This window comes from Amblyomma mixtum, chromosome 6 (genome assembly GCF_055824585.1).
Source record: "Amblyomma mixtum isolate Tamu chromosome 6, ASM5582458v1, whole genome shotgun sequence".
Taxonomy (NCBI): Eukaryota; Metazoa; Arthropoda; class Arachnida; order Ixodida; family Ixodidae; genus Amblyomma; species Amblyomma mixtum.
Genome location: NC_143017.1, coordinates 140,002,047 through 140,014,377, shown reverse-complemented (window position 1 = coordinate 140,014,377; position 12,331 = coordinate 140,002,047). Strand labels below are relative to the sequence as shown.

Sequence of the window (12,331 nt, the reverse complement as noted above, 5' to 3'; positions counted from 1 at the left end):
ACCCGCTGGAGTGGAAAGCTTGCTGTGTACACACGCGTTCACGCTTACAATATCAGCGCTAAGTGGTATTTAAAAATTGTGTGATATACGTTGACAAAAATGTCCATGTGAAGCCTTTTTCCTCTACTTTTCTCACTCTGTGCACACTGCTATTTTTTGTTTTCTGCACTCCACGAAAGCACAGCGCAAGTCCGATGTGCCACGCTGGTTACACTCCCTGATGCAGAGCGCATTAGTGACAGCAGTACAAATACAAATGACATTTATTTCCGCTTTTTTTCCAGAAAATGCTAAATTTTCAAATTATTAAATTCGACAAATCACCGATGACTGAGGTTAACAAAAGGATCGAAGGTTAACAATAAAAAACAAACGGCGAATACCCATCCTCTAATCCAGAAAATCAGCGCTTGCTAGAATGCAATAATGATTACGCACAGGAAAATGCAGCCCACGCTTGATGCCCATGTGGGGTCCCTTCTTCCGCCTCTACTCCCCCCTCCCCTCTCTCTCTCTCTCTGGTCACACGTGGCTACATGGACGCGAAATGACTACGAACCTAAACACGTCTTTCTAGAGAACATTTGGTTTGATTTTTTTTTTTTTTTTGGGGGGGGGGGGGAAGTCTCGCGAGGCGTGACTTGCGGACCATGTGCCCGGGGTGGTCACGTGATTGGGCCCTCGTGGGTGGCTCCCTGCCCCCCCCCCCCCCCCCCCCGCCTGCGCCCTGTCCACCCTAAACTACACGGATGCTTTTTGACTACGTACACTGCGGCTACGAAGACACGCTTTGCCCGGAAATTCTATTCATAGCCAGAGCTCAAAATAATAATATTTAGCCTACTTTGCGCGAGGAAAGCGAAAAATTTGAATGGAAACAAATTTCTTAGCCACTTCAGCCGTGCAATATCAATTAAACGAAAAAGAAGGAATGACCATAACATTGCATTTGTATGCTGCGATCCGACGTTGCAGTCGTGTGTCTAACTAGCTCCCCAGCTCCAGCGTATAATTTGCAGCCCACGTCTATAACATGCGGTGACCGCTTCCAAGCAGTTGACCTCAATTTACAGAGTATTTAAGGGCTCTCACACAAGAGTACGTTGGTCGGGCGCACTTCTATTTTTAAGTAACATTAATTCCTAAGCAGCTACCAGCAGAAGCAAGTGCGAGGTATCTCTTATAAACTCGTGAAACTAAGTCATGAAACTTGGTTAAGCATGTACAAATAGACTAGCGTAGTGTTTCTCGGGGCTTAGATAACTCAGTATCTTCTTTTAGAAGCCATAAAATTTTCCGACACGTGTCTACTTAATTGTTTATTTATAGCTGCATTTAAGAAACATTTTTCGCAGAGCGCTCATTGGATCGAAAAAAATGTGCAAAAATCTGATCGCCTGAAAGCTACCTATTTTTACGACTGAGACTACTTTGCCATTTCTGCCGGATGTTTGAAGACAGCCACGACTTATATAAATTGTTGCTACTCTACGTGCATGGTCGCAAACTGCATTTCTCTAACCTATCGTCCGCGTCATTCAAAACTACTGTAAATGAAAAGAATCTAATACTTTTTCGCAACCTTACCTATTCATGAACGGCACATAGGATGCCTTTTCATAATTAGTTCTGAGGTTTCTTGCAGTATTTTCCTCATGGCGCGGAGATCGGTAATGTCCAAGTGTGGACGCAGACAAGATATTCGTTCAAGTTATTAAAAAAAAAAACTGCCCCTTTTTTTTAACCCGGCATGCATATCCTGATAATCACTTGCTGTAATTAGGGTATATTGCTAGAGTACTTGGAACACTAATTGGTTGTTTGAGAAAAATTGCGATCACGGAAAGCTAATTATACAATGTTTCGGACTACTGGCGACGATTTCAGCCCGTTATTTGAAACATACCGAGTCGTGCTTAAGCGCAGCGACTCCGCATTCTGACTCTGACGATAGCAGAGTGCACTTGCTCCTGCCGTCACCACTAATATGCATTCTTGAAAAGTAAGAAATTCCCGAATATGCAGTTTGCTTTAAAAACCGTCTTCCTTACGGCTTGCCTGACTACACGCCCTACTTGTGACACAGTTTGAACACTTCGTCCTAAAATCACAAATGCGCCACCACTGCTACTCCCAAATAAAAAACCATGCAGAAAAGCTATGGTGACCCAACTTGACAGATTTTATAGCTTTTTAATGAATGAACTTCTTACAATATACATGTACTCACCCCTCACTCACGTCAGAAAAGAAATACGAGCAACGCTATATACTCACACCGTTAATACGGCAATGCACCTCCAGGATCCTTCCACCAACGCTTTTACGTTCTATGTTTAGGCACCTTAATTTTTTTTTTTTACAAGTTTTGGGTGCAACTTCTTGAATTGTCGTTCCTTTGTGTATCATAAAGGAATGAATAACAAACAGACCGAGAGAGCGAGAGAAACCCTTCGGTGAAAAACAGAAAACCTAGCCGGTGTTTAAATGTCAGCAGACCGGGCTTTGCAAATACAGGCTTGAAGCGGTTATCTCTACCTCAAACACCCACATTATGCAGCCGGCTCCACCTCCCTGCGTCTGTCTCTTTCCCGCAGATGCTGCGATCGGTGAACGGCAGCGTGTTCATCCGCGGCATGGACGCCGCCTCGGAAGGCACGTACAAGTGCGAAGTGTCCGCGGACGCACCTTCGTTCCAGACGATCTTCGCCGAGAAGATGATCAGGGTCGACTGTGAGTGCCTCCGCCGTCCTTGCCTTGCTGTCGTGTTGCTCTTGCACCCATAAGAGCCAGAAATTTCACACCAGTTGAAAAATCGCCACTCACTGGGCCTACTTCTTGGTGGGATCTCTGTCAGGAATTTACTCGTCAATACCTCAATGTCAAAAAACTGCTGTCAGCTGTCTGATTCGAAATAAGAAATAGTAGCAGAATTTTGATGTTAAGTTGCAACATATAAATAGATCAGCAGTAATGAAACTAGGAGTTTAATGGTTTTCTCAAGTCGTAAAAGACAAAAATCAATAACCAAGCAGTGAGGCATCATTTCAAGGTGCACTTCTTACTCAGCACAAGTGTTTTCAAAGCAATTGAACATGTTGAGACATCAACTTAAAATCATTCTAAGACATCTCGTTCCTGTTGTCAATGTCGAATAAACGTTTTCTAACCATAGCCATTATCCTGATAAAGCAAGTACCAGTTCGGTACTTAGTATTATAGTGTTATTGCCGTGGACATGGTGAAAACCTAAGAAGGAAGAAATATACTTGTAACTGTTGCATCAGAAAGAGAGGTGAATGTCTAAGGAGCAAGCAGAAAGTCTCACATTTACTATTAATCAAGCAGGTTAGGTTCCTTGTTAGAACCTTAATCTATTCCTAGAACCGATTCAGAAGGTGCTAACATAGACATGCTAAATCAGCCTATAAAAGACTAATGTGTTAGGATAGAATAATAAAACAATAAAAAATTAATGGAAATAGAAATAGGGCACGTTTAATACGACATACTGGTTTAGTACCACAAAACTTGTCGTAAAGAGCACGAACGCTCCTGCTGTACCGCAAGCGACAAAAAAAGAGGATTGCGCTGTTAGAAACAAACAATAAAAAATCTAATACTAGGAGAAATCGATGAAAAGTGACAGAAAGGAGGCGAAATAGGGAACTGCGCGTGGGGCACTTGCCTGGGAACTACACGACTCGAGCAGCAAAAAAAAAAAAACGGCACAAAACACACAAAAGCTCTGCCCTTAACGCAGCATATATTGTTCCTCTGTATAAAAAGCTTTGATACACAATGCGCTTTTGTATGGGTGTAATCCGGTCAAAATCCACAATGGATGGCTGTCGCACTCGGCTCGAAAAACATTCAAAGGAAGGCGGCTGTCGACTATAGCGCTGGGGGAAATTCTGACAACAACGCCACACCAGTGCTGAGAGAAAGGCAGAAAAAAGTGAACGAACAAATAGTGCGCAAGGAGGAACGTTCTCTATACCTCCGGAAAAGAAAAATTTTTCTAGGCGCCCCGTTTCTATACGGTCAAGTTTACAGAACAGAAAAAAGAGTCGAGACAGAGACACAAAACAAGAAATGCGCCAGACTTGGGCACGACTGGAGCGCACGCAAGAAACGTAAACAGAAGCCTCGAGTCACTTTTTCCATGCACCCTGTTGCAGCTCATATGGGTTTGCAGGTCAAGTCATGGAAATTAAAATCTAATAGAGTCCGCGCATGTTAAACCGCATCGAGTATCCAAGAAACTTTATTGTCGTGGTATGTCCCAATAATACAGAGGTTGTGCGAGCAAACTCTTTGAATCACCAAACTGTGAAGCAGATCATGATTCTTCTTTATTCTTCAACATTGTATATCTAACATTCTTGGACAAAAATTTTGAATTTTTGAAAAATATAAGGTAAAGTTTTGGAAATATCGAAGTTAATGGTCCATCCTTTTGATGGGAAGCCAAAATCTTTCTTTTTGCCATTGCTCGCATCCAGCAGTTAAGACTGCCCTAGAAAACTAACGGGGAACGCTTTTGACGATAGCAAAACCGTTACTAAGAAAAAAAACTGCAAGCCAGTCGACGGGAGATCTGTGGATATATGGATTGTTATAGTGAAGGCTTACAATATATGAAAAAAAAAATGCGTTCAAACGCTCTTTTAAACTGAAAGCTGCTTTTGTTCAGTATTGTTGGGTCCTGACCATTAGAGAGAGCTGTAATGCCTGGTTTGGGTGAAAATTAGGAACAGGGCGTAAAACTTGCATTGACCTGTTTTCGTATGCCACTTTCTCGACGGCGTTTTAATGCTAACACCGCAGTGCTTATTTGCCAAGGGGCCACTGAGGGACCACTCCATCCAAGTATTGTTCTCGGTGAAAATTGATTCTCTGTCACTTTCTCGCTATGCATTTTTCCAGGAGCCAAAGACGTATTTATCAGCGAGGAAAGTGCATTTAGAAACCTTTCTGCCAGTCTATTTAATAAACTCCTCACGTCCTTAGCGAAAGGGCAGGTTGTCACCAATTTGTATTTATATATGGTGTAACACAATTACTGTGGTCGAAGCAAACATTTTATTTGCAAAATTGACCGCTGTTGTCGATATCTGTATATCGTTTCTTAGACTTTGCTTCTTCTTCTCGTTTTTTTTCTTCGTCTTCAGCGGGCCTTTGAGAAACGAATCAGTTAATTTATTTATTTATTTATTTGTTTGTTTGTTTGTTTGTTTGTTTGTTTGTTTGTTTGTTTGTTTGTTTGTTTGTTTGTTTGTTTGTTTGTTTGTTTGTTTCAATACCGTCAAGGCAACAGGGGGCGTTACAGAAGGGAGTGGAATAAACAGAATAAAAGTAGTCATAACGCAACGAAACAGAATGTCATACAGCAAAGAAAACCGTAAGCTTCCACAAGATATGAGACCGGATTAGCTAGCAAGACAGATTAGTCAAACACTTTGTTTCTAGCGGTTGCTTTAAACAAACACGTCTCAGAAATATCGGCAACTAAGGTGGAGTGGACAGGTAGTTCCATTCGCTGGCTGTCTTCGATACAAATAAGTTGAAATATGCATTAGTCCCGCAGTATGAAATGCGAACATTATGGCGATGATCTGCGCGAGATGATACGAAAATTAACAAGCACTGCATGCAACCGTGCATATGCGCACCACTTTTGATCAAACCATTCCCCGCCGCGTTTTCTCTTTCCTTGACAGCCGGCGCCGCCAGCCTTTCGAGGACGTCCGGCCAGGCGTGGGCACTCCTTGCCGCCGTCGCATGCCTCTCGCTTCTGACACGGTGCCACACGACGTGAAGGAAAGTCGCTCCTGAGCACCACATCGGGGGGCCGCCTCCGGGCCAGCAGACGCCTCGTGTGCGTGTGTGTGTGTCATTCCAAACGAGTCCAGGTGACTGAAAATGTGACGTGCGCGCGGCACGGAGTGACTGGCTCACCTCGGCTGCCACCAGCGGCAACGAGCCTCAGAGTGAGCCATGCGGTCGTTCCCCAAGAACACGCCGACCCAAGAGAAGATGCGGGACTCTTCGATCGCAGTAGTCGCCGAGTGTTCGGGGCAAAAAGAGGAACGTTGGAACAGATAGAAAAGCGCAGCGCGCGGGAGACGCCGAACAATGCAAGCACTCCCTGCCGCTCTTCTCATGCTAGTGACACTCTCAGCCGCGAGAAATGTGCGTTTAGCGTCGACGTTTATTTTTCTTTCCCTCTCCTACTCTCCACTTCAGGCTTGCTCTGTCTCTCTCTCTCCCCATCTCTCTCTCTCTCCTGGCTTCCATATGCTGGCAACAATTCTCCTCTCCCTTTTGCCACTTCGCGCTTTTCTCTTGGACCTCAGCTTTCTTCCGTCTAAAATATTCTGTTTCTTTTGATCACTTCCCCGGAGGAATCTCTAGTCGCTTCGAAACCGGCTTGCTGTGTAAATAAGGCCTCAGCGCCAGAGACTGGTTAGAAATCAAAACCTCTGTAAAAAGGCAGAGAATAAGGGCTACACTAAGAAAAGAAGCGACGACAGACGATGATTACTTGTTTTTTTCACCTTGTTTTTGTTCAGAGACTTACTATGAGGCCGTGAGGGAGTAGGAATACTCCAAGGAGCATGTTACCTTTATCTAGAAACAACCGGAAAAGGTGATCAGCAGGAGGTCGTTTCGCGGACGTTCTGAAAGATTGAGTGGAGAACGAACATTGACTGCAACGTAACGCATTTAGGCAGCCACGCACTGCAAATGCGTTCTTTCTCCGAAATTCAAAGACACAACACTCCGCTGCTGTGCTGATGAATGTGTGTGTGTTGTTATCGCCATCGAACCATGCTGTCGTCTTGCCGCTCGTTGCTATCGCAAGCAGCAGAAGTAAAGGAGAAGAGTTTCAACTTCCCAGCCACTTGGCTGTGGCCAGTCTAGCCGCTTACACAGATGGCGACCGGTGCGAAGTTTGTTGTTCATTTCGCTGCTTGTTCGAGCTTAGCTCCAGCTGCACTTACATCTATCATGAAATAAAGCGTCGATAAGGAACGAAGTTGTCAAAATGTCTAATGAGCAGAGCAACGCTACAGCGTATTCTTGATGCTCCTCTTCGAGTGCTGGTTTGTGCTGTTTGAGGAAATGTTTTGTTTGTAAATAGCATTGGCGGAACGCATTACGCATATGAAAGAGAAAAATGAAAGCTGCGCTATGAAGCACTTGTTTCAAAAGAATGTATAAAACGAGAGCCTTTAAAGGGCCACTGACCAGGGTCCGGACATTTTTGAAAAACAAGCCCACTGCATAGATGAGGCATCGAAGATAACCTCTGCAAAATACTAGAGCCATGCGCGCCCCGAAAAGCTGCGAAAATTCAAATCAAAGCCCGTTCGTTCTTTCCTTCCTTCAAAAACGGGCCCCGCCCACTACTCTGCACCCCGCTGACGTCAAGGGTGGCTACTTTCGCTAAAGGCACTCCATTGGTGCATCGTTCTGACTGACGGGAGAAGGTTGGGCGTAGCCTTGGCGTCGCGTCGTCTGCACAAGGCTTTCCGCAGCGCCTTCTGTTCTGGCTCATGCCTCCAAACCCGCATGAAGGAAAAAAAAAAAAAACTGCGGAGGGAGCGTGCGGCGACAGCCTTGAACCCTTGCCATAAAAAGTAAAAAATAGTAAAACTGAGGGAGTTGGTTCGCCCCCCCCCCCCCCCCCCCCTCCCCCCCCGCCGTGATCACGTCACGAGAAGCTCTGCGTGCGCGCTCCCTTCTCAGTTTCTTTTCTTCTATGCGAGCCCCCCAAAACAAGGTTTTAATTAGTAGTGCAGCAGAGCCTTTCCCTCGCTCGTCCACTTGAGCGCTCCGCATAGACACCGCTTATCCTCCATGCATCTTGCGTACGCCCTGACTCCAATGAACGACATGGGCTTCGGAGCGGAGAAAAGACACAAACACACAGAACACAAACACACATGAAGAAAAGCAAACGGGCGGTTGCCGGGTCCGCACTTCGCCGTGTGTTTCGAACAGAAACGACTTCCGCCCATCCGCTCGTGAAACGGTGGGGAGGCCTAAAAAAAAAATGAAAAGGTGGCTCGCTAACTGGGAATGACAAACAGATGTATGAAAGGGTGCGCTCGCTAACAAGTCTAGGTGGTCGAGCCGATCGCGCCTCTCGATCGTTCAGTGTGCGGAGAAAATGCGACGACGCTGTTTCAGCCCCAGCAGCAAAAACCAAGAAAAGAATTCTATTGAAGGCGGGGCCATGACGTAGCCCCGTGACGCACTCCACAGACACCACGCCTCCGGCTTACGTCGGAGAAGGAAGGGGTGATTTTGCCTTGCCGAGCCTACTCAACGAGGAGCGGGAGAGAAGAATTTCGAGGAGGGAATGGAAGGAGAGGAGGCTCGCTGAAAGAGAGGTAGAGAGTGTCTGCTGAGCTGGGGTGGTCCGTGGCCCTTTAAAAGTATGCTCGCCCATTTCTTCGCACTCTAAATAAATACTCTATTGAAACTTGACTCTGGTTTCGCCTGTGATTAATGCCAAAGTGCGCACAGGTGTCGTGCATGCGGCCAACGCTCCCCGTACGATGGAAGCTCAGCGCATGAAGGTGGGTTTCTCGGAGGAGTTCTTCAACATGGCGGTTGTACACAGCTCCATCACAAGAGCATTTGTGACCTTTACTGGCCTTAACTGGCTTGCGCCTCCTTCAAAACCTAGCACTTTCATATTCTTCCCACAACGACGTAGCCCTCCTCCAGCAAAAGCGAAGGGGCACGTGTCAAGATGGGGCAGGGAAAAGTGATGAAGCTGCTGAGTAATGTGAAGGATGGAGAAGGAGAAGAAAATAACCAGAATGTGCTGATAACAAAGTGCAGCAAGCGCGGGAACCATACAGCCGCGAAGGAGTGCATGGGGAGGCGAGGGCAAAGTGAAGTAGCTCGGAGTAGTGTGTGAGGAGAGGGAAAGGTGCAGTGACGGAGCGGCATGTGTTTATGGCGTGAAGACCACGGGACCATCTACAGGTGGGATGCTAAAGGAGGCATAAGCAGGTCAGTTAGGTATCGCGGGAAATACGAAACTATACAACGCGCCGAAGGCTACGCATGTGCCCGCCGAAGGCCCCACCGGAGGCCCCACAAGGACCTGCAAGGCCCTGCCGAAGGCCCTGCAAGCCTTCATCTTAAGGGTATAACCCACGGCAGCGTTTCTTCTGTGGCAGGTCGACGTCTGAGTCCGTCGCCTCACTCTTTGCATCAGTGATTTCTCTCTAGCAACGCCGAGAGACTAGAAGCCGAACCGACAACGAAAAATCGCTATTTTATGTTAGCGCGTTTAGCATTTCTTTGTCTTAGTACGCATGAGTGTGTGTGTTGTGACCAGTTCGCGCACAGAGAACGGAGTATCTAGTGTGAAGTGAATGAAAAAACGTGTGGGATGCCGCCGAAACCCTTACTTAATGATTAATTTGAACGAGTCCACAAACGATACTCACAGAGCAGCTTATTTCATGAGCGTTCAAACAGCGTTCACAAGTTACTATGCGTTTAGGAGGGATTTTGGGTGAGAAAGGCGGTAGGAGAACATTGCAAAAAGTTGTACATTATATTATGAAAAAATAATACAAATACGCGGTCATTGAATTTGGGTGAATGTACATCGAAAGGGAATGCAAGAAAGATTTCAAAGCTAATGGAGAAGTCTAGTCTCATGCAGTAAGCGCCCGACAAATACGATTGAGGGCAGGTTTCAAAGATTGTCAGCTAGTCCAGTGCCCTCCAAATAGGAAAATAAAAAACTAGGGGCGATCAATTGGGTTGATACGGAGGAAATTCGGTAGCGTTTCAGTTCTAATTATATTCTAACAACATTCTATTTTACTTTTGAATCTATTCTCAATCTCATTATATTCTGACCGCTTCTTTTATTTATTTTTGCTTTCTCATTCAGTAATTTTCGAGTCAGTTGAGTCCATCTTACTCCGGCGTCTCCCTCCTTTCCCCTACAAGTGAAGTGGAAAGGGAGATAGTGGAGGAAGAAGGGAGGGTGTGAGAGAAGAGGACAGTTGGAAGGTGTCAGGTGTGACGACGGCTGTCGCCGGGCTTTCGCTCCAACGAATCTTGTATGCTATCAAATAACAGTTCGTTGTATGGCGCTGCTGCTCAGGGCAGGCTCAGGAACCTAAAGCCCAGTTCATTGTCATGTCACTTGCGTGGTAGACTCTATTCGGTGGGCTTAATATGCCCGCTCGTCCCCATAAGCTAAATATTCTAATATAAAGTGCTATACCGCTTCAAGTGCGCGAGAGTTGTAATGTTTACTCATCGCTCGACCTAAGTGACACTGGAAGCTATTTGTAAAAGCGGCGTTCAGTAGAAGACGATAGGAGACCGATTTTAGATGGTGAGAAAGTCGTCGCGGAAGCCTATGCTTTAGGTGTGGGTCAAGAGAATAAATAATACACAATGATGAGATAGTAAGACACAAAACAGATTCCGTCGTTCATCCCTTTGTACGAGAACAGATGCACCGAGGCGCACCGTGAGCGCAAAGCTTCGCGTATCGAGCAAGAGGGCGTCGCCGATCTGATAGTTCAACATTGGCATTGCTCAGCGTGAACGAAGAAACAACGGTAGCTTTGACGAGAGCTTAACACTCATGCGAGACGTCTGCGCGCTGCCGCTAGCACAGCAGTGCGCGAAGTAGACGATGCAGTAGGAAGAACTCCAGTAAAAATGGCAAACGTAGCAGCACTTGGAGCGCAGCGTCAGCGGGAGGCTGAGAAGTCAAGCTACCACCGCGATGAGTGTTTGCCTGAAAGAGAAAGGTAGCTGAGAAATTTTATTAGTCACTCAAAACGACATTAGCAAAAACAAATTTTGCAGCAAATCAAACGTTTAATAGTAATAATTCACTGCAGAGAACGTTTCGAGAGTCTACACACTAAAACTGCGCAGTTTTTAGTGCGAAGTGTTAAAACTAGAAACTAATACGGAGGATGCAGAGCCCTAGGCTGTGGTACTAGTCGTTTAATCTGTTCAGGAATCTTTAAACACGTTCAAGGAAATGTGACAGGCTCGCATTTGATCGAAAATGCATGCGAACATTACGGGAGATCAATATGCCTTCATTGTCGGCGCCAAGGGTCAGTCACGATGCGACATAGGCTCTCCAATGAACGAAATTCACAGTTATCCTGACCCATGTAAAAGTGCCAGGTTGCCATTCGATCGAATACAGACAAAGACTTCATTATATCACCAGCTCAAATCCCAAATATTTGATATATTTAGCATTTCTTTTTGCTTCGTTCTAGACCCGGTGCAGCGCACATTCACTGGCAATCTTTGAAGAGCGGATATCGTTCCTTCGAGACGTGTCTTTCTTTCTCTTCTGGGGAAGGCTGCACCGCCCGACCATCTTTCAGAAACTTGAAACACGAGTTGAAGAACGAAGCGGATCCCGGAATGGTCATTACACTTTAGAGGCTTTGAATTATTTGAGTGCTTAAATAAAACCCTCTTATTAAATCATACGAAGCCCCGTCGACAAGCGTAGAATAGCACGTAATTGTGGATCAGGAACTGAGATTTACAGAGAAAAAAGTAACTTAGCGCTGCGTACGGCGACAAACGCAAGTAATTAGTGGCGAAAAAAATTAATTACGAGTGGAAAACTTTAACGAATGAAGTTTTATACAGAGAAGCAAGATTAACCCCTGATAAACGAGGTTCTTGCCTCTCATTTTTCAATTAGCAATAATTCACACTATTCAGTCCCTTTCAAAAAGCGACTCGAGAGACCTTCATGCGTGCCTTCGGTTGGAACAAAAGGCGGGGGAATGCCTAGGTTTCTTATCTAAATAATGAGTCCTGCTATCATAATGAGAATTCGGCTTCGAGGTGCTGAAATGGTTTGCCGATTAATTCTTCTTCTAACAAACATTCCAATATCAGATAAAACCATTGACATTGGAACGCACAGTACAAATAGAGCTGCTCTTGAATACTGACGGCCAGAAAAAGCTAATTACTGAAAACGAAGAATCCAAAAAATGATCCGCTCTCAACAAACCTTAGCGTCACAAAAGTAAGCCCCTCAGCCATGACTGTAGTAAAATTAAAAATAATAAAAATTGATGATAAGACTCGTCATTCTAAGGAACTAAATAAACATCAGAATTGGAAAACATTCCAGTCTGTCCTTATGCATAAGTCTTGAGTACGTTTTAAAAACACTACTTCGTATGACTCATCTACACTTCTAAATGCCAGTACTCATTTTAAATATATATGTATTTATTTATTTATTTATTTCAAGATACCCCTAACGGCCCCCTTCACAAGAGTA

At 45.2% G+C, this 12,331-nt stretch overlaps 1 protein-coding gene across 1 annotated transcript in view; it reads left to right on the top strand.

Annotated features, from left to right (window-relative positions):
* Positions 1-7,696, top strand: part of LOC149340595 (uncharacterized) — a 92,134-nt gene extending 84,438 nt beyond the window's left edge. Inside the window, exons 3-4 of the mRNA XM_089549427.1 lie at positions 2,598-2,733; positions 5,724-7,696. Of these exons, the coding sequence (XP_089405553.1) occupies positions 2,598-2,733; positions 5,724-5,821 (234 nt within the window). The 3' untranslated portion in view covers positions 5,822-7,696. The remainder of the gene's footprint in view (positions 1-2,597; positions 2,734-5,723) is intronic.
* The last annotated feature ends 4,635 nt before the right edge of the window (positions 7,697-12,331 follow it).